The sequence below is a fragment of the Embiotoca jacksoni genome, unplaced genomic scaffold (assembly GCF_022577435.1).
Source record: "Embiotoca jacksoni isolate LCO1_2020_lvr unplaced genomic scaffold, fEmbJac1.0.p SCAF_14, whole genome shotgun sequence".
Classification (NCBI taxonomy): Eukaryota; Metazoa; Chordata; class Actinopteri; family Embiotocidae; genus Embiotoca; species Embiotoca jacksoni.
This window is the reverse complement of record NW_027185274.1, coordinates 16,719,447-16,745,729: the sequence shown is the minus strand read 5'-3', so window position 1 is coordinate 16,745,729 and position 26,283 is coordinate 16,719,447. Positions and strand designations below refer to the sequence as shown.

The following is a 26,283-nucleotide window of genomic DNA, read 5'->3' as shown; positions in this document are numbered from 1 at the left end:
AAATTCTGGGATTAGTTTACCGTCTCTAATATGGTGTGTCCTAAAATGACCTGTAAAAACAATAAACCGGGCTCCTCCTATGTTACTGTCACATTATTTTATGATACTGCTCAGGTGTTGCATGCATGGTCTTATTACAATCAACAGTTGTTAAAAAAACAAAAAAAAAAAACCTCTTTTGTAAGATTAACTAAATATTCAATGCTTCCAGGTAAATTTGATCCTGTATAGGTGCAATAGAAAAGAAAGGAAGTAAAAGATAACATGGATATAATCTAATGTATTCAAGCAAAATGGAAATACTTAAACAAAATAGAATTAAAGAAAACATTTTCTTTACGGGTAAATTAACCTCAAGTCTAGTGGGTAAATTCATTTTTGTCTTTTGGCAGAAGAACCAAAATAAGTGAAACCGTAAGTTTTGAATTTTCATCACTGCATGTTTCAGAAGGTCAACAATGGACCTTATAATAAAATAAAATAATCTAAGTTGAAAAGATCTCTAACATGTGGACCATGTATTTTGCTGCTGTTGGTTTGAGCCATGTCAGGCAGATTGTCGTGTTTGGGCTAGCCAGGGCTAATATAACCTAACCGGCTGCTGGCTTTATTTTTGTCGTACAGAACCAAGAGTGGTAATGATCTTGTCATATAACGCTCCGCCTCGATATTGAACTATTTCATTACATTTTTAAATTGTAATGAGTTTGGACGAGTTACTGTTGAGAAATAACCTTGTTTGTCCCGTCAGAAAGTCAAATTGTGTAATATTGGCACTTCTTTCTATCCAAATGACCTTAAACAAAGTGTTGGCAATATTGTTTTACAATTATTTTGTTACATATTGCCCCACATACTTGAATACACTGATACTGATAAATATTTTAATAAATCAGGTCTAGAATATAGATGCGACACAGCTTACAATACACGTTCCTGGTTTACTTGGCAGAGTGTCCGCTGGGAACACAATGATACGTCTTCATTGTACATTTAATACCTTTTTAATGTTAATATTTAACCCTCGTAGTCAACATGTTGGTCTGTAGTGTTAACAGTTAGATAATCACAATTTGAGGTTTATTTCAGATCTCATTAAAGTAATTTTCACGGTGAAACGGTCTCCTCTGTTTTTGATGAAGAACCACATCTCTGAGCAGCAGGTTCTTGTCTATCTGCTCCATTTCAGTTCAGAACAGTTGTGTCTGAGCACAAGTCCTGACCCAAATCTGATACCGGCCGGTACCCTGTTCATGATGGTATTTCCCAACGGGGACCACATCCACTGCTTCTGGGTCCAAGTTTTGAAGAAATTCGCCTTCAGTAACACTGACGACTTTGCCAGTGGACAAATGTTCATTTTGACAACAAAGGAGAGATTAAAACTGGCATTTGACATCGGATACGTCTAAAGTAATCTATCAGGCACCTTTTTCAGGCTGTATCCTCACGTTGTATTATGGCGTTGTTCATCGGGGACTCTAGAGTCCCTTTCGTGTCACAGAGCTTCACAAAAGACTTTGGGTTTCTCTCAGCTAGGTGTGTCTTTTATTTGCAGACTGTACAAAACAGCACTGAAATTTTCTATTTACAGTTTACCACCCGAGGCCATAACAAAAGTGATCCATTCCAAAAGTCACAGTCTAAAGAACAGTGAGACTTTTATCACATCAAAAGATCTCAAAAGAGAACACTTGTGATAAGATCACTGATCCTGGACTTTCATTGTGAAAAATAAAACATTGTTTGTGTATACATTCTGGTCTCCTATGCAACGCTTTCCCTGCTCATGGACAAGACAGCAATCAAGTGTTTTTCCATTCAATTACATTTTTCGCAGACAACATGGCTGCATTATCCTTCAAATAAAGTCCTATCCGATAGTAGAACAAATAGGATGATTGTTAATGGAGTACGAGTGACTGATGTAAATGTAGATGACAGATGGTACAAGCAAACTGTAGATTACACTATGCTGATAACCCAAAACGTATGTTCCTTTTTAGTACCTATTATTACTTTTAAACTTTATGCATTTTCAGAAAATATATATATATAATCATAAATTGATGTTTGTGTTGATTTTAGATGAACAGATTGATCTTAAAATCAATCTTAAAATAAATATCCTCAGTTAAACGGCAGCATAATGTGCATTAATAGCAGTTATGAGTAAATAAATAGATCCAGATCAAGATCCATAAATAAATGTATCCAACAAGTGTAGTTACAAGTAACATTTCAGGTTAAGATTTGACATGAAACATATATGATTGACGAATGACTTGCTTGTAGTGAAGTTCTTTTACGATGTTAGTAAAACATAATTTTATAGCCTTAGTCTTCTATTTTCTTAAGACAAATTCCACTGTATATTTATATGCAGAATTAAACAAATTTTGAAAAAAATACAAGTTAATTACTTCAGAATCAAAATGTATGTAAAGGACTCTGAAAAATGAAAATGTTGAGTTCGGGTTACACCATTGTGCTCCCTCACCCGCCCCTGCGTGGATGCTGCTTTAAATAGAGAGACCTGGGAGCCGAGAGCAAGACGCAAAATGAAGACCTGCAGGTGAGTCCCCCAATAACTTCCTCTGGCAGTTTAATATTTCAAGTTATATTTATTTGTAATATAGTATATGAAAAAGAAAATGTTTAATCTAAAATCATTCAAAAATGTAGTTGCGGTATCAATAATGTAGGAAAATTAAATCCAACTTTACAGACAAGATATTATTTGAAAGTTTATTTCATGTTTTCTTGATGTGTAAAATATATATACATAGAAGTACAGCCAGTTTTTCAGCAGTTATGTCTTGATTTTGTTCTTTCAAAGCTGCAAATGAATTTAGCAATATCAGTAATTTCATCTCAAGGAACTTTTTTCCTGAAAATAAGCAAACATAACTCCTGATGGAGCTGGCTGACTGTGTTGCATAATAGGGTCAAATAACTTTATTACCATTTAAAGTTTTTACCTTGTGCACAGGAAAGTTGATCTGTCGTCTTTTAAAACAAAAAATGGGCTGCTGTGGAAAAATTTCCTTCAAAACACTTTCTTTCAAAAGAAATCTGTGAATATCCTGGTTCACATTGTTTTGCTGTTTTCTCACAGGTCCACATCAAGAACAATGAGGCTGCTCATCCTTGTGAGTCACCTGGGTCTGATTCTGAGGACTGATGCCCAAATACCAGATGCTTGCGTTACAAGTGAGACAAACAAACCCCCAGGTTTGTGGCATTTTCTTTGATATGTTCTTCAGTCAAACCTCCAGTGCTTTGTTTCACGCCTTCCCTTTTTACAGAAAACTCGGACATCACTGTGGTGTGCGGCACCAAGTACATGGACCTGAGCATCTACCTCTGCCCAATGTACCAAGCTCTCTACAACGAGTCCCTCATGGTCCTCAACAATCAGGAGAACAAACCACACTGTTATGGGACTGCCGACTGGAGCGTCACACCGCCAGTTTTAAGATACAGACTCCCCATCAATGAAAGTTCCCTCTCGGAATGCAGTAATGGCTTTCAGGTGTTCTTTTTGCAACGTTTTTCAAAGTTTACATCAAGCGTGACACTTTTTTCCCACAGATTTATCTATTCAGAAGATTTTCTCAGAAGATAGATTATTACAATATTCCAGGAAAAAAAAACCCAGAACCATGTGGTTAAAGTTTGCTTTTAGTACATTTTGACAGAGTTGAATAGCGTTGTATTGAAACAAAGGATTACCAAGTCATTATTTTTTTTTACATCCAAAGATCCAATCAGAAAACTAGTTTCAACTGATTTTACTGAAATATATGTTTCTTCTGTCGACAGATAACCAATCAGATTGGGAGCGGAGAGTTTTCAGACTTCTCAAGCATCCAGTTCGTCAACATCTCGGGCACCGTTACCTCCGTAGACCCCTCTGTGGGTGTGATCACCTATCGCCAGCAGATATTCTACAAGTTCTCCTGCAAGTACCCGATGCAGTATCTGGTCAACAACACGCAACTGGGCGTGTGAGTACTACACCACATGGAACCCCAGAAAAACACCTGCACATTTTAATCTGTCGTAATATACACATACATAATGTGAATTTCTTTTCATTTAATGCAGATCAGGCGTGAGTCTTGCCATAAAAGACAACAATGGGAGCTTCGTCAGCACACTGAGCATGCAGCTCTACAAAGTAAGACTTTTGGGATAATTCAGAGTTGTTTTCTTTTAAAAAAAAAAGAAAAAAAAAAAAGTTTTTTTTTTTTTTTTTTTTAACTTTTGATTTGACTTTTACGTGGAACAGGATAAACAGTACACAGATATACTATCTGTCCCAGAAACGGGACTCAACCTGAAGACCAAGATTTATGTTGGTGTTAAAGCGACCAATCTAACAGAGAGGTACTTCAGTTTTAACGGTTTACACGAAGCCAGTGACATCAATAAGACAAAGATACGTCAAATCCTGTCTCTGTCTGTCCGTAAAGGTTCAATGTGCTGCTGGACAGGTGCTACGCAACAACAACTCCATATCCCACACAGAAGCACTCTTACGACCTTTTTGTGGGGTGAGTGGCAAAAATACAATAACAACATGTTTTACCTATCATTTACTCTGCCACACAACTCCGGGCGAGCTCTTTGTGCTTCCTCCCCTTTGACGAGTCTCTCGTTTCACCCAAGGTGTACACGTGACGCGCAGACGAAGGTGGAGGTCAACGGGGAGTCACAAACGGCACACTTCTCCTTTGAGGCCTTCAGATTTGTGCAGCACAAAAATCTTACAGTTTCCACTTTTTACCTGCACTGCGTCACCAGACTTTGTGAGGTGTCCACTTGTGAGACATTGAGGCCCGTGAGTAGACTTAAAACTTGTTTTTGATAAGAATTTCGGATTTGATTTTTTTTTTTTTTTAGATAAGACACATAACGTAGGCAGCTTGTACTGAATTAAGTTCATCTTTTTGTTCCATCTGCAACAGAACTGCGATGGCCGATCAAACAGGAGAAGGAGAGAGGTCTCGGAGGAGCCGTCCAACGCCACCATCACCTCGCCCGCCATATTTGTGGCCAAACAGAAAACTGGTGCGTCTTTAGAAATAAATACAATAGACAAAAGATATGCCTTCATCCTATCACAGTGACACTTATTACAGTGAGTGAAGATACAAACGCCAAAGTGGACAATATTTCTCGCCTGATTAGAGAAGCACTGTGTAGGATTTAGTGGCATCTAGTGGTGAGGTTCTTTGGTTCAGGTGATTTTACACAAATGTAAGCATAATTACAATGATTAAATTCCATTTATGACGACAGATCCCTCTAAACCCTACACATTGAACCTTTACATTTAACAGAAATTTTGCTTAACCTTCTTCAATAATTTAAGAAAAATAAAAATATAATTTTGGATCAATTGTAGAATTTAGAAAAAGATTATAAATAAAATTAGCCAGATCCATGATTAGATATAGATATTGATAGATAGACATACTTTATTGATCCTGTTAGGGTAAACTTTTTTTAAATTACTAACTCAGCTTGTGTTACAGGATCTTCTCTTATACAAATAGTTTGACATTTTAGGAAGCACCCTTATTTACTGTCTTGCTGAAATGTCTTTACAATAAATGTGATGCTCGAGCTAGCAGCCTTTTAGCTTAGCTTAGCATAAGTAAGACAAGTAAAATGCTGACAAATTAGTTTTCAGGCTTTAAAGCATAATCCGCCACTGGCTTTAGCTTCACATCGATATGAAGCTACAGCCAGCAGTCTGGGTAGCTTAGCTTAGCATAGATACTGGAAATAAATTGTTGTCTTACATGTTTGTTTTTTTTGCACAACTTAAATAAATGACATGCTAATTAGTTTTCTGTCTTTATGCTAAGCTAAGCTAACTCTAGCTTTAGCCTCACATTAATCGGACAGATAGCGGAGAGCAATGTCGATTTTTCTCAAGCGACTCTCGGCCAGAGAGCGAATAAGTGAGTGTATTTCCCAAAATGTAAATCTGTCCGGATGATTTTATCTCTGATAGCACAAAAAGTGTCTCATCAATTTCTGACCATACTTTTGGTTCACATTTTCAGATGAGGCTCAAACCTTTTCGGCTCCTCCAGGTAAGTGTGTGTGTGTGTGTGTGTGTGTGTGTGTGTGTGTGTGTGTGCGTGCGTGCGTGCGTGCGTGTGTGTGTGAGAGTGAGAGTGTGTGTGAGAGTGTGTGTGTGTGTGTGTGTGTGCGTGTGTGTGTGTGTGCGTGTGTGTGTGCGTGTGTGTGTGTGTGTGTGTGAGAGTGAGTGTGAGAGTGTGTGTGTGTGCGTGTGTGTGTGTGTGTGTGTGAGAGTGAGTGTGAGAGTGTGTGTGTGTGCGTGTGTGTGTGCGTGTGTGTGTGTGTGTGTGTGTGTGTGAGAGTGAGTGTGAGAGTGTGTGTGAGAGTGTGGGTGTGAGTGTGAGTGTGAGTGTGTGTGTGTGTGTGACAGCAGGGGTAAAAACTGTCTCTGACGAACTACTTTCTTGGTACTTGCTCAGTCCGTAATCAGCAACATTATTTCATACACCCATTATTACTATCTAATGCTTTTTTTTTTTTTTTTTTTTCTTTCCTTCTGTGCTTCGACAGGTTCGTCTCCGGAGAGCAACTACAGCAGCCCCGTGGTGGCTATCATCGTCTGCATTGTCATCATTGCTATTTTCATTGCCATCCTGACCGTTTTCTTTGGGTTGTACATCAAACGACGAAAACCAATCATCGCGTAACGTCTTGCTGCCGGAGAGAAAAGTCCTTTTGCGTATCTCCCAAACTGCGAGTTTAACGCTTTCATCAAAGCATTACATGGCAGGCGCGGGTACACAACTCCAGAGAAACGTAACACTGTCACGCATCTAGGTAGTTTTTCCGTTACACAAACATAGCATCATAACGCGGTGGTCAGCAGGTGTCTGAGCAGGCAACTTAATAATCAATATAAATCACATAGTTTGTTGATGTGGAGATGAGGGCTCAGAATTTGTAAAATGAAGTGTCGTTGAAATATTTAATGAATGGGGGGAATCTTTTGTAATCAATTGAAAATTGTTTACTTTTAAAATGTACTCGTTTTATTCTTTTATTAAGCATACCAATAAACTCTTCTTGCTGTATTCGCTTGTTGTTTAAAATGAAATATTTTTTCCTTACATTTGAATATATAATTAACAGAGAGGCTGATAACTTTTATGCAGTTTATTGTATACACAAGACAGCCAGAGTTTGTCCTAAAAGCTAAATGCTTTAAGGTCTCATTCATTAAGTTTACACAGTGCGTTTCTTTAAAACTGCCATAGCTTGATTTTTATGGCCACTAGGGGGCAGTGGAAACAAGTTATGGACATAATTATGTTAGTTACATAACAAGTTTGTTAAATTATCTACGCATCCGTGAGTTGTTTTTCTGCCCAGTGAAGATCATTTTTAGCTCTCATTTTGGTCTCTACCTACTTCTGAGGGAAATATAGTAACTGGACTCTTAGCTGCTTAGCATGAAGTTTCGCTCAGCCGATCTAAAGGGCCGACCAATCAACGAAAGATGAACCCAGTAAATCACGCAACCCGTCAGGTAACATTGTCTGAGACACATAAATCTGAGCTGGGTGCAAATTCCTCAGAAATACACCACTGGCTGAACATTTGACCTGCTGCTGGTGCAAAATGAGAATTCATGGGAACAAAAAAAGTCATCAAACTTCAATTCTGTATGGAAGTTTTGGGGAAATCCATCCAATATCTGTTAATACATTTTAATCTCAAGGTGGAAGTCAGGGGATCAACAGAGTCTGGGAACTATTAACATTGGTTCAAAATGTGCCAAACAACCAGCATGTTAATCAGCCATTTTGTAAGGGAATTAAAAAAAAAACTGGCTAATTTAATTTCCTTTATCCCACCTATGATAAATATAATTAAGTGCAACGGTTTATCTCATGCTGCGTTCAAATGGGGTCGTGCTTACCGTGAACACGAGAAGAGTTCATTTTCAGGACGTCAGAACTTTTCTTTAAGCCCCGAGTTCATTTGTTGTGACGTGTTTGCTGACATTTACAAAAATGTCACATGACATGGAAATACATTTTTCATTGGATGTTCAGCTAATATATTGTAATTTTAGTCATGTAGAGTTTGTGTTCATAACTTAGATAACAGCCTACGTCTGATGAAAATGTTGATCTTCCCAACGGCGTCATCTTTTCCCTCTGTGTCTTTACATTTCCTGCAGCCTGATAAAATGTGAGCTTGTGTTGCTTGTAGACGCCGTACATGTTGCCGCTGCCCAGCAACAGTGTTTTTACAACTTAACCACTTGAGTGCCGAGCATACTGTGTACACGACTTCCCGTGTTGTCACCACGAGCTCACGAGTTCCATTTGAACGCAGCATCACGCCAGGTTTGTTGTCAAATTTAATTCGATTTATAACAATGCAGTCAAAATACAAGTAAGTGTAAGTCTGAGGAACCAGAAGATTTATCTGCTTGACTGAAAACAATATTGACAGTTTGATGTGGCTAAACATAGATATATTAAATACTCTTCAGGTTTCATATTAAATAAATTCAGTTTTCCGATTCTTATCTATTTCAAAAGTATGTCGAGGTGCTCTATAAATACTACAAAAGTATTAAAACTCTCAAGAGAAATACGCACAGCCCGTATTCAGCAACTGTGCTGTTTGGACTCCCGTAAGTTTGTGATGTCACAAGGTCATGTCACATGTCCGCTCTCAGCACGGCCAACTATCCAAACTTTTATGTTGAAGAAAAAAACAGAGCTACAAGACCAAAGGAAACCTGTGGTTGGCCTGAGAGTCACCCAATCAGAAGAGGGGGTCACTGATGTCAATGTGCCTTAAAGACACACACACACACACACACACACACACACACACACACACACACACACAAAACAACCTGTTGTTGGTAACACTCCAGAGAGAAGATATAACACTATTGAGATGATTTTAAAAATTCCCCAAAATATATTTTTATGGATATCAAGATTTCAAATAAAACACAAGGAAAATGCAAATTATGGGGCATTTAAAGGTCCAGTACAATTAAAAATATGTTACTTAGTGCTTTAATGGCAGGTAAAAGCTAAATTACTTAAAGACAAGCTGGTGCTGCAATTTTTCTTTTTTAAATACAAAATTTCTTCTTAACGGCCTCAAATTGAAATATTTTGATACTCACAGTTGTGTGAAGATTTGGATTAATACACAACTCAGTCTCTGGAGGTGTTTGTTTCTACCTTCATTCCTCTGTTTATTGAGGATCTGATGGATTTCATTTGAGACCCTGAAATGTTCATAGTGCCAGTCTTTTGAGGAATTTTCTTTGAGGCAGCACCATACACGTTACCATGTTATCTTTCATCTGACTTTTACATTTCCTGATCAAATTTCAAACAGAGCACTGAATTTTTAAAATAATTAATTTAGTGTTTAACAACAAAAAAAAAAGGATGTCTTTGCAGCAGTTTCCGATACTTATTTGAAAGCCGCTCTAGCAGAGTTCAACACCCTCAGTGGGAGCGCCTCCTCCACCCATTCGTTGGGGGCAGCCATCATGCGCTCCCACAGGGCCACCTCATACGGACTTGAGTCCATCCAGTCCACCGCCGCTCCATAACTTCTCCCTACAGAGAAAACAAAAAGTTGGACACTGCCATTTCTCCATCGCTTTCACATTCCCTACAGTTTTCCGGTTTCTATCACTCGTCTCACTGCGTGTTGTCAGTTTTCTTCCTGCAGTACCTGTTCCAGCTCCGAGCCTCAGGCCCCCCAGCAGGTGGCTGGCGAGCCGGTCTCGGTCCCAGACCGTGAGCTCCACGCAGGCCTCCCGCAGATCCGCCTCCCTGATGCCGTCGTACACCATCGTGTGGTTGAACGCCGGATCCACCGTCCTCCGCAGCACGCGTGTCTTCTGGCGGCTTTTCCTGCTCGTGTCTGGCAGCACGAAGCTTCAGATGAGAAGGGGAGAGGAAACACGTGGCGTGACACCGTAGACAACGGAAACTGATGAGCTTCCTTCAGATGAGTTTGTTACTACATACCACTTCACGTAAGGGTCGATGGAGGCCCTGAATAAAGGCAGGTTCTTGCATTCTTTCACCCAAATGTGAATCTCTCCGGTGTTGGGAACATCTTTAGCCACGTCTTCAAAGAAATGACACAAAACATGTTTAATGAACCTGGGATTACGCTGCCAAAACTAAGAACTACAAACTGCACAGTCATATTGAGTTAACATCTAATCTATCATATTCATTTATCATATTAAATGTAATGAGAACAGCATCGGAAGTACAGCCAGCAGAAAGTAGCTTTACTTTGTTTTGTTTATTAAATACGCTGGTTTGTAGCCTGGGTTGAACTTTCTGTTACTGAAACTTTACTTTCTGATCAGCCAGCTAGAAAAACCAGGCAACAATACTAACGAGCTAAATCCAGTCATGATGGAGAAAAACATTTAAGTTACCTCCTGCTAAAAGTAGCGTTATTGCCTGTTCTTAGCATTTGCCAAATTATCCTGAATCCACGTGATTTAGTGCGGATAGTCTTCCTTTTAATCAGCTGTTTTAGGTTATACATGCATTCATCGTTGTGATTTTACTGTAAATAACGATTGTCGACATCTACAAACATACAGCTCGCAAAACAGTACAGCAGTAAATATTAGAAAGCAGAAAGAACAAATATTTGATGTTGTCAGTTCTAATCCGTTTTTTCTCAACATCACTGCTTCAGTTGTCATTTTTCTCAGCCTTTGTGGGACTTCATGTTTGAATAAACTTCCCAGAGAAACTATGTCACGTATCAAATTGTCTGTCCAGACCTTCGCTGTGGGGGATCTGTGGCAGGAAGCGAATGGCGAGTCTCATCTCTCCTCGCCCGTTGGATGGCGCTAGAGTGGGTGTTGTCTGAGAAAGAGGAGACATTACATGAACAGTACATCCAAAAATGAATCGTGACGCATTTTATATAACCAGCCCAAACAGGCTGGCCGACCGCACTCTCAGAAAAAAAAACACACTGTTGTTTGATGAGAAAACATCTACAGCGGATAAAGCAGCCTTTGTGTGTGTGTGTGTGTGTGTGTGTGTGTGTGTGTGTGTGTGTGTGTGTGTGTGTGTGTGTGTGTGTGTGTGTGTGTGCGTGCGTGCGTGTGTGTGTGTGTGTGTGCGTGTCTCCTGACCCGAGCTTTCAGGGCTGAGTAATTCATCTGGGTGTGGTCGAAGTCCCACTTTGAGAGGTCTACGTCTACCTCGCCCAGGAAACTGTTCCTGCCAAAGGTGTCGTGATGCCAAACGGAGAGAATGAGCGTCTGGGTCCTGAGGTACTCCAAGCGAACACGATACTGTGAGGTGTCAGGAGGACAAGGGAGAGAGGAGCGAGCTGCTTTTGTTTGGTTGCCTGGCCAAAAGTTTTACGGTGTGGGAACATTTTCTGCACATTCTTACTCTGAGGATCTCGTTGAAAGACGGATTCAACGTCTTCTTTTTCACAGATGTTTTCCTCTTTCCGAGATTTGCCTTGTCAGGAGCCAGGTAGCTTTTGACATACCTGAAAATGCCAAAAAACAACAACAAAGGATACAGCTTACGTGGTACCATGTGGATGTCGATACGTGCTATCTGATACCAGAGAAACAGGCACAAACATGATCTAGGTTTGCCATCTCTGTTTTGTGGGCTGGTGCTTCCAGAGCTTGACTTATGTTCGTTTTGCTGACTGACTACCCGATTCAGTGGCGGGTAGGTTCGAGGTACAAAAGTATAATCTTTGTCCTCGTCAAAACCACAAATGAAAAATTCAAGAAAAGGGCCCCAGATGATACTTTAGTACCCCGATCCAGGCGGCACAACAAGTACGGCACTCACGGATCGGAGCGGCTCCTCTTCGGGTCGACTGCAGCCAAGTCTCGGCACTCGGAGACGAAGATGTGGAACTCTCTGAGCTTCTGAATGTAGTTGATGGAGAACTGGATGCTTCCCTGAACCTCCACGTTCTCCCCGCTGTACACGGTCATCACACTTCCACTCAGCTGACAGCACACAAACAGTTATCTTATACACAGGCTACGCATGATGAGTTTTGTTAAGCGTCGACTGATACCGCTATTGATACTTCTGGTCAATGCTAAATGGATCTGACATCAAAGCAGACATTTTAGAAGACCGTGTGAAAAGCACAGGTGGAGTTAACAACATCGGTGGTGGCTCTGTTCCATTGAGTGTCCCAGTAAGCCCGAAGGCAAACAATTTAGCAAAGTGGATAACTTAATGCAGGAAATTCAAAGAGACCGACTCAAACAGAGACGATGAGGCCGCCGTCGATAATTGAGGAAATTATGAGGGGAAAACTCTAAAGGACTACAATTACAATAAATCAGCTTATAATTGAATAAAATATGAAAATTTTTTTTTTTTTTTTAGCTTCCGTCACTTCTGCAAATGTCAGCAAACATGTCTTTTAAGCTGTACGAAAAATCCGAGGTCCGAAGTCTTGAACACCTCGATAGGGCGGCGTTCATATGGACTCGTGAACATGACCCGTCTGAAGGCAGCACATCTCTGACAGTCACGAGCTAAACTTGAAGCCAACAGTGCAGTTTAAGAGAGCGGCGGCCGAGTGGGAAACGTGCTCACAGCAAGCATGTGTGTGAACGTACAGACGCCGTGCCAGACGGGCCGGTGAGGTTCGTCATCGAGCTGCCCATCGCCAGCCTTCCTCGGTGGAAACCGTCCTCGCAGACGGAGTCGGCGTCTCTACCGGCGTCCTGAAACACAGACAGCGGGCACGGAGAGCTCTGAGCTCGGGGAAGCAGAGCAGGCTTTCTTTGTCCTACTGGACTGAAGGAAGCAGGAGACGTTTTACCTCCTCCTGTAAGAACGAGGGAACCGATTTGCTCATCTTCTTCAGGTGGTCCGGATCCGAAAATAAGGACGAGGATGGGGACTCGAGAGTCGAACCTGAAGCAGAAGATACAAATGAATCATTCGCCAGCATGATTGCAGAAATATCCACCACGGAAACATCAGGCAGTTTGTACCATCACTGATGCGTCTGAGGTCAGCGGCTGGGTCCGGTCGTCGCTCTTGTCCTTTAAGAAATATTAAAAAGAAACGAATGTCATTTTACAATTATCTGCGTGTGAGATGTTTTGACCGGAGAGTTGAGGAAGTGCTCACGTGGTGATGAGGACGCCGTGATGTCCTCCATACTTTTCGCCAGAATTTTAGGCCGCGTTTCCGCTCGCCGCAAAGCTTTCCTCACTGGGTTTAGGTCGTTGTCATTTTCACCTGCAGGTTGGAGGAAGCAGCTCTGATTAACTGGGTGTGTTGGCTGGTTTTAGAGAAAGTTTTTGTTTTACAGTAAGCAGAGGTACTGAACAGACAAGGTAAACTGGTCTTTGTTTTCACTTCTAACTGCTTTTAAAATTCAGAGTAAAGAGTTTTGATCCACGCCATTTGAATGCGGAGATTATTTTACTGAAACAAGTCTGTCGATATTTATTATTAAATTTGAAACTAAGAATTTTTTGGATGATTATTGTTCGATACAAGCCTCTAATTTGTGTTGTCATAACTTTAGATTTTTCACTAACCCGTCTACATTTTCTAACATAAAATACTATTTCTAATAACCATCAAAAGTGCATATCAGTAACCTTTTATGGCCTAAAATAAATATTGTGTTTGACTGTATTCGGGGACAGAAACCAAAACTGCTGTAAAAAGAAACTGCTGTAGTTGTAGGTTGGTGAAACTCTTGTGTCTTGCGTGTGGTTTCAGTAAAGTTACAACTATGTACCGTCCAGCCCACAAACCAAACATGGGCAGCTGACCGCAGGTACTCGCACTGTTTACAGAGATTTGCTTCTGCCAACACAGATAAACCGACACGGACGTGTTACCAAGGATACCGCTGGTGACGGTAAACTGAAGGAGTCTGCGAACAGGAGGAGATGTGACAGCTTGAAAAAAAAGATTTCTGATTACAATATAAAAGATCCACATGTTCATTAAGTCTTTACTCTTTATTAACATTTACTTTCTGGTATATATAAATCTTTATTCTGCTTTGGTTTGATTTTTATACAAACTTAAAGAAACAGCTTTACTGACTGCAAAAACTTTTATTTATTAGAGTGATCTTCTCTTTGACTAAAATAAATTTCAATTTCTGCTACTTGTGTGAATTTTTTTTCTATTTCAACAAATATTTTATTTATTGAAATTTTCACAAAATGAGATTTTGGCTAAACATATTTAATAAATAAAGATAACTAATAAGATATTAATTTAGTTAAAAAATGATGTCATTTTACATTCAATGATGATCATTTATTGCTTTTTTGCATTCAGCAACTTCTTGTATTTGCAAGGAGTAAAATCGTTATTTCTTAAAATTATTTTTTTACGTTTTTTTAAATGTTATTTTTTACATTTATTTTTTGTTATAAACAAACTCATATTTACATTTTTTAATATTTTAAAACATCTTTAAATGCACTGAAAAATACGATAAACATTTATTATGATAAATCTTGTGATATTTATGTGATATTTTATGATAAATGTAAAAAAAACCACAACGTTAACTCACTTTATGTGTTTTCAGAAACAGACACATCTCAGTTTTAATGGCGGTTGGCGGAATAAATGTAGAAATATCCGCTGGCTAACAGGAACAGCATGTTGGGAGAATTTCTTGCTCCGTGCTAAAACCATTTTTGTATTTCACTGTAAAAATAAAGTTGGTGCTCACGAGTGGAACTGTTCCTGGAGGTGGACCAGCCTTCTGACGTGCTGCTCACAGAGGACTCCCGGCCGGTGTCCGAGCCGCTGTAGTTGGCCCACGGGGGGCGCTGGCTCGTCCGGCTGCCCTTCCTGATGTACCGCTCCTCTGAGCTCGCTGGCGTGCCGGCCCTCGCCGGGCCACTCGGGTTCAGCTCGTGTCCAGACTCGCCGTCTGACGCGTCGCCCTTCGGAGCCGGGCGGAGCGAGGCGTGGACGCTGGTGTTTTCCGTCATGCCGAGATAATGGCGGTAATCTCTGGGGACAAACGCCCGTGCGCGAAGAGTCAGACCGTCGGTTTCCTCTGAGGATCTTCTCGACCCGGCGCCTTTATCAGTGCTCTGCCTTTGCTTTCTGCTCTGAGAGCGGACCGGGCTCACATCTATTTTGAGCTCCGCTTGGTCGTCTTGATCTGCGGGAGTCAGAGCGAACATGCTGGTGGCTCGACGCAAAGAGTTTCCACGACCGCTGGAGCAGCCGAGGCCGTCTTTCCTGCTCTTCGGAGAGCGGCTCTCTTTTCTCGGACTGATTTGTGGTTTTGTGGACTTCTCCTCTCTGCCGGGGTCCTTGGAGCTCCTCTTGGACTGCCTCTGCTGCCCCGACTCCGCTGGCGTATAATCAGACAGGTTGTTTTTGCCGTCGCTCGGAGGTCTTGACCCGGACGCCGTCTGTCTGTCATGTGGCGACTTCGATCGATTCTGAGGAGGAGATGATGATTTGGTGACAGGCGGTCTTGTTTTCTCGACAGCGGAGGATAAGCGGTAAATCTCTGGGTCAGCACTCTTTAACTCCTGAGAGGAAAGCTGGGTGTTCACTGGCTCTTTCTTTTTGGGGCTTTTGGGTTTGTCAAAGTGGAACAATCCCTTGGAGTCGGACGTGGCCTCGCCCCAGAACTCACGCAGGGTGTTGAACTGAGTCCGACTCGTGCCGAGGCTCGGAGACATCCTGTCTAGTTTTTGATTCATTGGGAGAACAGTAAAATTTGGATTTTTATCTTCCTCATCGCTGTCCGATTCTTTTCCGATCGACCTCAGGTCGTACTCTGACTTTGTAAATCTTTTGTTCAGTTTTGCCTGATTAGCTCCCCGAGACATCTTAGCATCTCCGAGAGGTTTGGGTTTGCCGGTATAAAACATGGGCTTGTTCCTCTCCTGCTCCCAGAAAGATTTGAGCTGCTTTATCCTCTCTGCTGTACTTTCTTGATGTGCTAACCCTTGCCTGTTTGAGTGAGCACTATTAGTTCTGTCTTTACCGGACGCATCCTCTTTTCTTTTCGGAGACGTACTTGAATGGACGCTTCTATCCTCACTGTCCTTCCTCTTCACGTCTTCATTTGAACCTTTTCCATTTTGTGTTTTTGTGGTGATGTGCACATCACCGCCACCTTGCTTGTAGTCCACATCCGGGCTGCTTCTGGATAAACCGAGCCCCTCGGAGTCTAGACCGCATCTCGTTTGGAGACATGTATCTGCTGGAACGGTCTTTGAAAGCTCATCTTGCCGTAGCGATTCTCTTGTGTCAGACATGCTGTCAGGTTGAGGATTTGGTTTGACTGAAGAGACGCTCTCGGACTCTGGACCGATGTCGGAACCTGTTCCGTCAGCTATCTGAGGACTGGATAGCAACTTTAAATAATCGGAGGTGTACTTTGAGTCGTTGTTGTTCCTTTTGTCTCGTGGCCGGTGATTATTTAAGTGAACACCGTCTGTCTGCGGCTCTCTTTCATCTGTTGGTTTTGAGGTATCGTGAATGTATCTTCCGGGAACAGAGGGATTATCGGACTCCGTCTCCACTGACAGGTGAGCAGGCTTCTGTCCTTTGTCGCCGACTGACTTGCTGACCAGTATTTTTGGGCCTGTGTTGCTTTTCTCCCAGAACGACTTCAGCTGAGAGATTTTCGGCGGTTGGCCTTCATCAACATCTTTGACATCTTGCGAATGCATTCTTCCTCCGTTCTCCACCTCCTCTCGTGTTTCGTTTGGTTCTTTGCTGATTCTGCCTGCTGCTCTAAACTCTTTATCGTCACCGGCCTGTATTTGTCGGTGGCTCCTCTTCGTTTCAGGCGTTTCCGTCTTTCTGTCGCTTGCCATAGCTCCAACGTTCCTTGCTGATAAATCTTCACCTCTTGATTTGCTGACATGTTTGTTGTCGTCTGCATTCAGCCAATCGCTGCTGTCCATGCTGCGGCTGAACCAGTCCAGCACCTTTGCGATGGACTCCTCCTCATCACCGGTGGGGCTGGTGGCCTGAGTGGATAGTTTAAACACATGTGTCTGATTCGACTTCTGGGTTTGCTGATCAGACTTGTCGATGAAGTTGAGGTCGTACGATACCGGAGGATCTGCATCTGAAAAGAAAGGTGTGAGAGGAGAATTTTGGACTCACAACAGCTCACAGGAAAAGAGACGCACAATGCCGAAAACCTACGGTTTTTGCAAATTGCTTCAATCGTGTCCCGCAAAAAAAAACACATGCAGAAGGAGGAAAATAAGTGCTAAAAGTCATGCATTTAAAAAAAATGTTATGTATGTTCTTCTGTTTCCGCTGGTAATAGTTCAGAGGTATGTCGTTACCAATGTCTGGCGTAATTACGGCAAGAGGTTATTAATTACATTATTAATGATTATTTTCTTTTTTTAGTTGCTACTCCAGTTGCAGCAATTAAAAATGCGCATCAAAAATAATTGGATGGAAGCGTCCATTTCAGTAGTTTATAGCGCTACTTACTTTGCGTTAATGAACTTACCCACAGTGCTTTGGTGCAAACTGAGCTCTTCTGGCCTCGCTGCTGTTCCCCTGCTGCTGTTTTGTTGCGTCTGAACGTCGCTGGTTTGCAGATCGACGAGGTTCAGAGCTGCAGGCTCTCTTCCGGTCTGATCGTCTCGCTCTCCGCTCCTCGGTGGTGTTTCTCTCTCAGTGGACTCGTCACTCCTGCTGTATGCAGCCGGTCTGCAAGTTCACAGCTTGTGATGAGAATGAGGTGGTTTATATAGAGATTTTGGGTCAAATCTGTCCACTGACCTGTCTCGTGTTGTAGAAGATGAACTTGTTCCTCTTTCCTGACTTGAATTGGAGGAAACCTGAGATGCATTACCCCTCAGCTGCAGGGAGGTTTTCTCTGCACATCTGGATGGTTGCACACACTGAGTTACCTCATTGGACACCATCACTGCACTTTCCTGAGGCGTCTCATCCGGGCTCTTCAAGCAGGACTGGTTGGAGATCCCGCTGGATCCCTGCTGGAGGCTCCGTCTCGGGGCAGGAACAATCCTCCCCGACCCTCCTTGAGTGTCTGACCCCGCACTGCTGCTCTCTGACTGACTGCAGGTCCGTCTTGAGAGGAATGTCCTCTTCTTCGGCACCGGCCTGAAACCTTCAGGGAGGCCCTCCGATGGGACGCAGCCCCCTGCCGAAGTCTGACTGACCTCGGCTGCTGGGTGGTTCTTCCACGGAGAGATGGGCTCTAAAAGGAACACAAAAGAAAGATAAGAGGGTCTCTGGGCCATTTCCTGTTTCACAGCCTTATACAAGGTGTAATCAGAAGGAGTGCAGCACAGTGAGGTGGTAAGCAGGAGTAAACAAAAACTTTCATGAGTGAATCTTCCAGGTTTCGTCTCTTGATCAACATCAGCACCTGAGTTCCACACATTAACATTTGTGATTTCACCACAGACCTGAAACTGGAGGAGAGAAACATCAAATTCGGGGTCAAACTGTGTAAACAGTCAACAGAGACCCTTGAAATGCTTCAAAAAGTCTACGGCGATGAAGCAATGAGCCGGGCGAGGTGTTCTGAGTGATGTTCAACGTTTCGAGAGGGGCGGAGTTTTTCAACACTATCGTAGCTCCACACCCCTCCCACTCCTTGGATTTGGCCCCAAATCTGATGTTTCTCTGCTCCAGTTTCAGGTCCGTGGTGAAATCACAAATGTTCACGTACCAGTGGTCACGTTAACGTCTGGAATCAACAGATGCACCTTGGAAAACTTCCTTTTGAAGGTTTACTGCCTCCTGCTGCTCCGTGTGCATCACTGCGCTGCACTTCCCTCGTAAGTGTGTTTATTCCAAGATTTATTTACAAACCTGTCTCCGAGGACTCCCAGTCCCGGCTAGATGACAAGTCGTGATCATGTTGAGGAGGCTCGGCCACAATAAGGGAAGCTCGGTTAAAAGGGTTGTGCCTCGGCTTGAAGGGAATTGAGCAGAATATGATTAACAGATTGCACCAAAAGAAGGAAAAACATATTCCAGACAAGGATACATCTTTTTGTATCACTTACGCGTACCATTCTTGGGGAGTGAATTACAGAAGTTTGATTCTCTTGCTCTGCATCGCTGAAACAAAACAAAACCAAAAAAAACTCTTGAAATGTTTGGTTGGAAAATGCGAATTTCAAATAAATACAAACACTATAATGCATCAGTTCCTGCTGCAAAACGTCTCCGCAGCCACTTCTGTTTTTTTCCCTCAAACTTATACCATAGTGTGCATGACTGGGGATCACTGACTCGGAAATAACACAAATATCAAAGAGAAGGAAGTCCACCCAACAGAACCTACCAAAATACCAAAACAACTCCAAACACATGAGAGAACACTCGTTATATCTGCTGTTTCATGGCTGAAGAAATTGACTTAAAATCAAATGAATTAACTGCATTTAAAGCACGAGACGCAGTAATAAACTTAAAAACTGTCAGATGAAATACCCGAGAGGCTTCTACAACCGTCACACAAAACTCTGAATCTCAGCCAAGTCAAATATTAACACAAGAACTCTAACAGACGTGTTCAATATGTCTCAAAGTTACTCAATTTGTTTTCTTCAGTGACCGTCAGTGGAGGAAAAAACACACTCAGAAAGTAACAAAAACCAAGTTTCTGTGAACATTTTCATTTAAAGACAAGTCCAAAGCAGAGACAGTCACATTGTCACTCCAAAACAACAACAACTCAGTAATGGAGCTCTACGGAGTTAAACTCCTCTGTCATGTTGGGAATGTTACAGTAGCTGCTCTAAAACCGACATATTACCTGTCAGCACCACCTATGTTTACACAGGTGGAGTCACAAGACAGCACACTGAACACACACACCAGTTTATACCAACAGAGACAACAGAGAAAGCTGCTCCTGTGGTTCCACCTGAAGACATCTTGTGAAACCAGCTTTTATTTTGAAATTTAGAAACAAGAGTCAACTCGTGTCTTAGACCACACTGAACTGGAATAAGTAAATTAAAAGGTGACAGACAGGCAGGTAAAAATCCACAGATATGTTTTAGTTTGACCCCTTTTTCAAGAAAAACACTGCTGAATTTGAATTTAAAAACTCTCAGACGGCGTTTTACTCTGAAAGAGTGGAAACAGAGACTTTTAAAAACGACAACACCCTGATTGGCTCTAATCAGTCACGACGTGTCCTCACTCCGCGGACGGGACTTAGCTGCCAGCGGCTGATTCAACGTGTGAAACAGACAGGCGTTACTGACCTGGTTGTCGACGTGAGTAGCTGTTGTGTGGTTAAATTCTTTAATTTTATTATACGTTTACTGCCTACATAACACCAGCAGCGTTTTCAGCCCAACATGGAGCCGGCGTTGAACTATATTTGGTGACGTGTCCTGATATTGTCACCCTCACTCCTCGTGCTCGAACCAAAACGACACCGCACTGCGTTGTATCACCGTTAGTGGACGACGCGCCCGGTGAACGTGAACCGTCTTTAGATGTGTGTTATTAAAGACGGCGATTCATTCTGAGAAAACACTCGTACGGACAGAAATCGTTCTCGTTTTAAATCGCTGTACAAAACTTTCTAGCGCGGACGCAGCCTGTGAATGAGGACGGATGGTTTACTTTATCTCCTGCGGCTGTCGGGCCTCCAAACATCTGGCAGGTTTCAGAGGAGCCATGGTGTCTGAACCTCTGGGTGTCTTGGATCTGTCGAACCTTGGAGATCCTTCTGCAGCAGAGGAGAGAGAGGAGAAGTTTGTAGATGACAAGGAAACTACAATTATTGCCTCATGGTTGTATCCCTCCGCCGACCAGTACCATCCATGTCTGTCCAGATTCATACAGTATATGTTGTCAAGACTTTGCAGTAATTTGTCCAATGCATCTGATTCTGATTGAACACAAAGTTGTTGCCATGACAGCAGACGATGCTTCAAACTTGGATGTTGCTGCAAAGAAGCCACAGATTCTAAAAGGAGGATTCTTCACGCACATCTTCAACCTGACACAGATCTCTACAATCAGCACAGTTTGAAGGTGAACAGCCACGAGTAGTGTTACACATTTAGGATCTGACCGCATCTGAAATATGGACACGATCTGCCCTTCTGTTCCTCATTTTTGGTGTTAAATGATGGACAGAAATGGGTTTTTGCAGAGCATTTTGATGTCACAGTTGACCTTTAACCTTTTGGATATGAAATGTCATCACTTCACCTTTACGTGTATCTTAATTTGCGTATGAATTCTTGAGTTAAGACCAAAAACCAAGCGGCAACCAACAGCAAGTCAACCATCGGTTTGTAAAACGTCGTTCTAAAGCCTCAAGTTCGGCATTTCAGCAGTTGCCGTCTTGGTACTTTGGAGCAGAAGTGACCATATTTGGACAAGCAGGGGAGGAGCCAGCAGAGCAGCTGATTGGAAACCCAAGAACACGACACTCCGCCCCCAAACATACCGTTTTTTGAGTCCTAATATCTAGTTAATAATGGAATTATTTTCAGATGGACCGCCAGAAAACAAATAAGAAGGAGTTACTTCAGGAAATGACACCATAATGACTTGTGGAAAACATGTGTTGACTTTGTATTTGATGAGAGAAGTTGAATGGGAGTCTATGGAGCCGGAGATTCTCTGGAGTCAACCCCTAGTGGCCATTGGTGGTATTGTACTATGGCATTGGCTTTATTTTTCGGACCCAGAAGTTACGTCCACTTTTACATAGTGTATGCCACAAACGGGTTTTTTGAGGTCACATTGACCTTTGACCTCTGGCCAATAAAACCTAATCAGTTTGTTGTTGAGTTCAAGGTTGTGCCAGATTTGAAGCAAGTCCCTGTTCCCAAGATATCGCGTTTACGAGAAGAGGACGAACAGTCGAATGAATTGATGCATTAAAACGAACGTACCCAAACTCGCCGCTCTCCCTTGTTTCATGGAGGCCAGAATGATCTCCGAGCCGTGGATCTTGTCCAGGTGTCTGTGGGACTTGGCCTCGTAAAACCACTCGCCCGTCAGGTACTTCAGCTCGGAGTCCGACTTGGAGGAGCCCCTGCTCAGTATCGTGTCCAGTTTCCTGTCGGGGGAAACACAGAAAAAAGAAAGAGACATGTCAAGAGCGTCCTCTGTGCAGTGATTACAGCTCTTTTATGCGGCGTGTTAATCTCGGCTGAGTGGCGTTTCCTGCTGAATGGATACAGAAACAAAAAGAAGACAATGCTCGCTTTAGGCTGCACTGAAAGGAGAATCTGACACTGTTTTAATTCAGTTTGAGCTGCGCTAATCTCGGAATATGAGGTGAAACATAAAGCCAAGAGGACACAAAGGAGAGACGAGCCAGCAGCCGCCGTTTTCAAGTCATTCTCGTTTAGGTCAGAAATCTTTGCTTGTTTTTAACAAACGCAGCTTTTTTGGATCTCAGCTCAAGAGGATAAAAGATGTCTTATTTAATATCATTGTAATGACATCATCAGCTTGTCCTTCGTAGTGCAGTCTCAGCCTGGCTCAACAGCAGCACATGATCGATCTGAAGGAATTCAGAAAACATTTCCATCAAGTTCAAATCGAATCAACGAGGGAACAAAAAAAAGAAAATTCCTGCACTTTGAAACGACCACTTCAGACTCATCTCTGCACAGCAGTCATGTGAAACAAGGGTAGCACATTATTACAGGCTGCTGGACGTAATCCTTTTACAGCAGACCGGTCTGGACACAGCGAGCATTCAGCCTCCTGCTGAGGGGAAGAAAAAAAAGGAGCCGGCCAATTTCCATTAAAGTCACAATGAAAGGAGGCTGTTTTTACTGCATTCTTGACTTTTAAAAAAAGGAAATTAAACCGATCTTCAAACAGGAAATATTTTGGAGTTATGATAACTGGTGGGAAACATTGACTGACTTTGTATTTCATGAGAGAAGTTGAATGGGAGTCTGTGGAGCCGGTGGCTAACCCCTAGAGGCCCTCGGTGGTATTGCAGTTTAAGCCACTTCCACATTTGCTAAATTTTTCAGGCCCGGTAGCTACATCCACTTTTATAAACAGGCTGTGGTCTTCATGCAGCTCATCATTGGCGTTTTTACTCCGTTCTCTCTATGAGACATGAGTCCGATTATCTGGGAAAAGAAAACGAGAAGGTGAAACACAATGTTAAGCATTTTTATTTAAAGACAAAATGAGGCCAGATCAGAGGCTTTTATGATCCCGAGGTGTTGACGGGTTTCTATTCCTGTCCGTCCGACCAGCATGATCCTCTTCCGCGTGTGGACTTCGACTCGGCTGTAATCGAATTGCTCCTCTCACGCCGAGGTCTCTGAGCGATGCAGGCAGCGTCTGTATCCGACCAAGCTGTTATTGTGTTATTGCATTACGGGCAGACAAGTTTTATTCTGACTGTCTCTCAAAGGCCTCTTCTCACGAGGCGGCGGGTGGAGGCACTTATCGGATTGATGAAATGACATTAACTCGGCAACATGACATTAACTTAAATGTTAATTTGAGTAGAAACGAGCTCAACGGCAGCTCTGGAAGAAACGACCGTCTAAATATTTTATTCATTTTAATTTTTTTTAACGTGACGGAGACACTCGGCTTCACCTGATCCTCTCCTCCTCGGCCTTCTTCAGCTCGGCATCCCTCCTCAGCACCGTCATGATCATCCCCTGCTCCTCCTCCGTCAGGTGGCTCAGGTCGATCATGGTTCCTCCTCCTCCTCCTCCTGCGTCTCTCAGCGGACAAATGGAGAAGAGCTGCACGGATGACGTCACTGGCGAATCACATGGAGACAAATTTACACACCGAAAACTTTGCCGCTCGGTTAATTCACAAATTAAAACTTGCAGGACGGGATTTTATTTTGTTAGTTGTGTCTGAAATAAGTGCACCAAACAAGTGCTACACAACAAGTAAACTACACCTGACAGATTAAAGCAACAGATTAAAGCTAAAGAGCTCCATTTCAGCTCAATTCAAACCAGAAAGATCTGCAGCACTTGGAGATCCTAAACTAAGATCTGCAGTGTCTCTTGTCTTCTAGTTTACCAGATTATCTCCATGTTGTGTTACTTCATGGCACATTTCACTTCACTATTTTACTGGTATACTATTTATTTTACAGCGAGATTTCACAGATAAAAACAAATTAAAAAAAACGCCTCCTGTAGCTTGTGACGGCGACAAAAAAAACATTCAAATTAAAAGCTGAACATTAAATAGCCCCTCAGATTCCTCTTGTGATCCCAAACAGGGCCCAGACCCTCAGGTTGAACACCTTGACAAGCTGCAGTAGTAAAATGCTGCAAACACTTAATAATGTCAAAATATAACTTTTACCTGCCACAGAGTATTTTTAAATGTCTCTACTTTATTAAAGGATCTTCTTCCAGCTCTGGAAGCTGCTTAAATGAATCTTCCTTCTGCATGTGTATTTAGGGAGGAAGATGTTGGCACAACAGTAAAACTCTCAGGAACACTTGACTTTAAAACGATACTGGTCGAACATTTCTATCAAGTGAACAAACTGCAGAACAATTGGCGGAAACGTTTTTTCTGACTTGTTTGAGGATTGTGTTTCCTGGCGTTAAACTGGTTCCACAAGAGACAACTCTGACATTAAACTAGAAGAACATGAGTGGTGTAAGTCCTTCTTTCCTTCCTTCACACCTGACATTCAGAAACAGGGTTATTTGCCTACCTCACAGGTCTCCCGCCGGCTCGTCACACACTCCTGCAGCTCCCATCTTGCTGTGTTGGAGGAAACAAAGTGCACTGACAGGAGAAGGAAAGTTTTTTTAGTTCGTGCACGGATCTGCTGCAACTGGAGTCTCCGGACACCAGTGACCCAGAGAGAGAGAGAGAGAGAGAGAGAGAGAGAGAGAGAGAGAGAGAGGGGGGGGGGGGGGGGGAATCAGTAAGTGTGCGTGGACGGGGGAGGATCCGAGGGCCAGAGAGGAGGAACGAGGAGCTGCTTCTACTTTTTTTTTTTTTTTTTTAAAGTATGTTTAGTTTAATCAAACTGATGGGAAACGAGCGTGTTGTTCCATGTAAGCTGCAGTGGCGGGCAGCGGCCAGCAGGGGGCCCACTGTTTGTTTAAAGGGTGTGAGCAGTAAATTACTGCTACTGGTTTCACATCCAGAAATCAAGAGCAGACAGAAAGACGCTGCAAACATCCTCCTCTAAAATATTCTGCTGGAAAACATCCCTCTAAATTCTTCCTATAAGAACCCATAATTAATGCTGGTCTTTTTAATTAATGTGCAATAATTCAAGAGAAGATCTAAAGTCAGAAAAATGAACCTAGCTGTGTGTAAAATAAATTATTTTGTGTTTATCATGTAATTAAAGTCTCCTCAGTGAAGCTGGACTAACAAACCAAACAAAGCAGGCGACTTTCCTGCAGCATTTAAAATACTTTGACAGTAAGTTTGTGATAATTTGATTAAATCTAACTTTGTGAGAGAAGATAAAATCCTTCAGGTGTGCATATTCCTCACGATTTAATCAGACTGCCACATTAAAGCAGGGACCATATATGTTGTTTTTTAATCATCAACAGGCTAAACAGACAGCAGGAGATACTGGGTATTAATAAGGTTGTCTATAGATATCAGTTTCAGAAGGTCTAGACATATACAGGGTCAAAATTGCATCTTTTAAATTTATTTTAATACCTTAAATATTCTTAGCTGCTCAACAACTTTTCCATTTTGCTCCTGAAACTATAAAGAAATTGAGATACACATCATTAAATCCAAAGATCTGCCCACTAACATCAGAAGTTAACTCATTAAACCTCTTTAAGAACTAATGGTAATATCATTTATTTATTATTATTTAATACATTACATTTGCTACTTGTGGTTTTGTATTGAGGGCCTTCATGCGGCTCTCCATTCATAAACTTATTTAAAAAGGTTAGTATTTATTATGTAGAGTTGCTACATGCTGCGTGTTGTTTAATTTCGGGAAATATGAGGATTTATTCTCAGTCACATTTAGTGATTATGAACAAATTTACACATATGATGACCAAAATGAATGTGCCGGGGAATAATTATCAAAATATATCTGTAATAGACTTAATAGAATTAAGGTTTTTAAACTGTAATCCTTGAAGTCTGAGGAAGACGATCTACAAGAGGTGCAAGTAAGCAGTAAACCGATCTGGTCATGTGACATTTCACACCAGTCGAATGCCATTCACACATTTTTACTCAGGACTGTGTTTTC

At 42.1% G+C, this 26,283-nt stretch overlaps 2 protein-coding genes across 3 annotated transcripts; one reads left to right on the top strand and one right to left on the bottom strand.

The window, feature by feature from the left end:
• The first annotated feature begins 2,539 nt into the window (after window positions 1-2,539).
• Window positions 2,540-7,120, top strand: LOC138197475 (zona pellucida-like domain-containing protein 1). The gene is made up of 11 exons (XM_069148337.1): window positions 2,540-2,575; window positions 3,119-3,234; window positions 3,309-3,535; window positions 3,826-4,010; window positions 4,111-4,183; window positions 4,295-4,392; window positions 4,479-4,559; window positions 4,675-4,846; window positions 4,974-5,076; window positions 6,081-6,110; window positions 6,610-7,120. Exons 1-11 carry the CDS (start codon window positions 2,562-2,564, stop codon window positions 6,744-6,746), a joined length of 1,236 nt encoding a protein of 411 aa, XP_069004438.1. The 5' UTR covers window positions 2,540-2,561; the 3' UTR covers window positions 6,747-7,120.
• Window positions 7,121-9,085: 1,965 nt separating this feature from the next.
• On the bottom strand, window positions 9,086-24,866 carry sytl2b (synaptotagmin-like 2b). 2 transcript variants are annotated; one of them, XM_069148335.1, is made up of 20 exons: window positions 24,748-24,866; window positions 23,652-23,820; window positions 21,968-22,134; window positions 20,682-20,787; window positions 19,103-19,157; window positions 18,906-19,008; window positions 17,844-18,285; window positions 17,569-17,771; window positions 14,794-17,169; window positions 13,215-13,325; window positions 13,076-13,126; window positions 12,901-12,995; window positions 12,695-12,802; window positions 11,904-12,067; window positions 11,484-11,586; window positions 11,219-11,380; window positions 10,859-10,943; window positions 10,077-10,179; window positions 9,778-9,983; window positions 9,086-9,659 (listed from the first exon to the last, which is right to left on the bottom strand). In XM_069148335.1, exons 2-20 carry the CDS (start codon window positions 23,750-23,752, stop codon window positions 9,511-9,513), a joined length of 4,890 nt encoding a protein of 1,629 aa, XP_069004436.1. In that variant the 5' UTR covers window positions 23,753-23,820; window positions 24,748-24,866; the 3' UTR covers window positions 9,086-9,510. The 2 variants fall into 2 exon arrangements, with proteins under 2 accessions (XP_069004436.1, XP_069004437.1); XM_069148336.1 differs by having other exon boundaries at window positions 19,109-19,157.
• Between the last annotated feature and the right edge of the window lie 1,417 nt (window positions 24,867-26,283).

Bases quoted from the DNA above. Each gene is read 5' to 3' on its own strand.
- LOC138197475 (XM_069148337.1), top strand. The intron at 3,235-3,308 runs GTTTGTGGCATT...CCCTTTTTACAG, and splicing joins TGAGACAAACAAACCCCCAG to AAAACTCGGACATCACTGTG. The intron at 5,077-6,080 runs GTGCGTCTTTAG...TCACATTTTCAG, and splicing joins TGTGGCCAAACAGAAAACTG to ATGAGGCTCAAACCTTTTCG.
- sytl2b (XM_069148335.1), bottom strand. From the start codon at position 23,752: ATGATCGACCTGAGCCACCTGACGGAGGAGGAGCAGGGGATGATCATG. The intron at 10,944-11,218 runs GTCAGGAGACAC...CCTCTTTCTCAG, and splicing joins ACTCAGCCCTGAAAGCTCGG to ACAACACCCACTCTAGCGCC. The intron at 9,660-9,777 runs GTACTGCAGGAA...TTTTCTCTGTAG, and splicing joins GAGGCTCGGAGCTGGAACAG to GGAGAAGTTATGGAGCGGCG.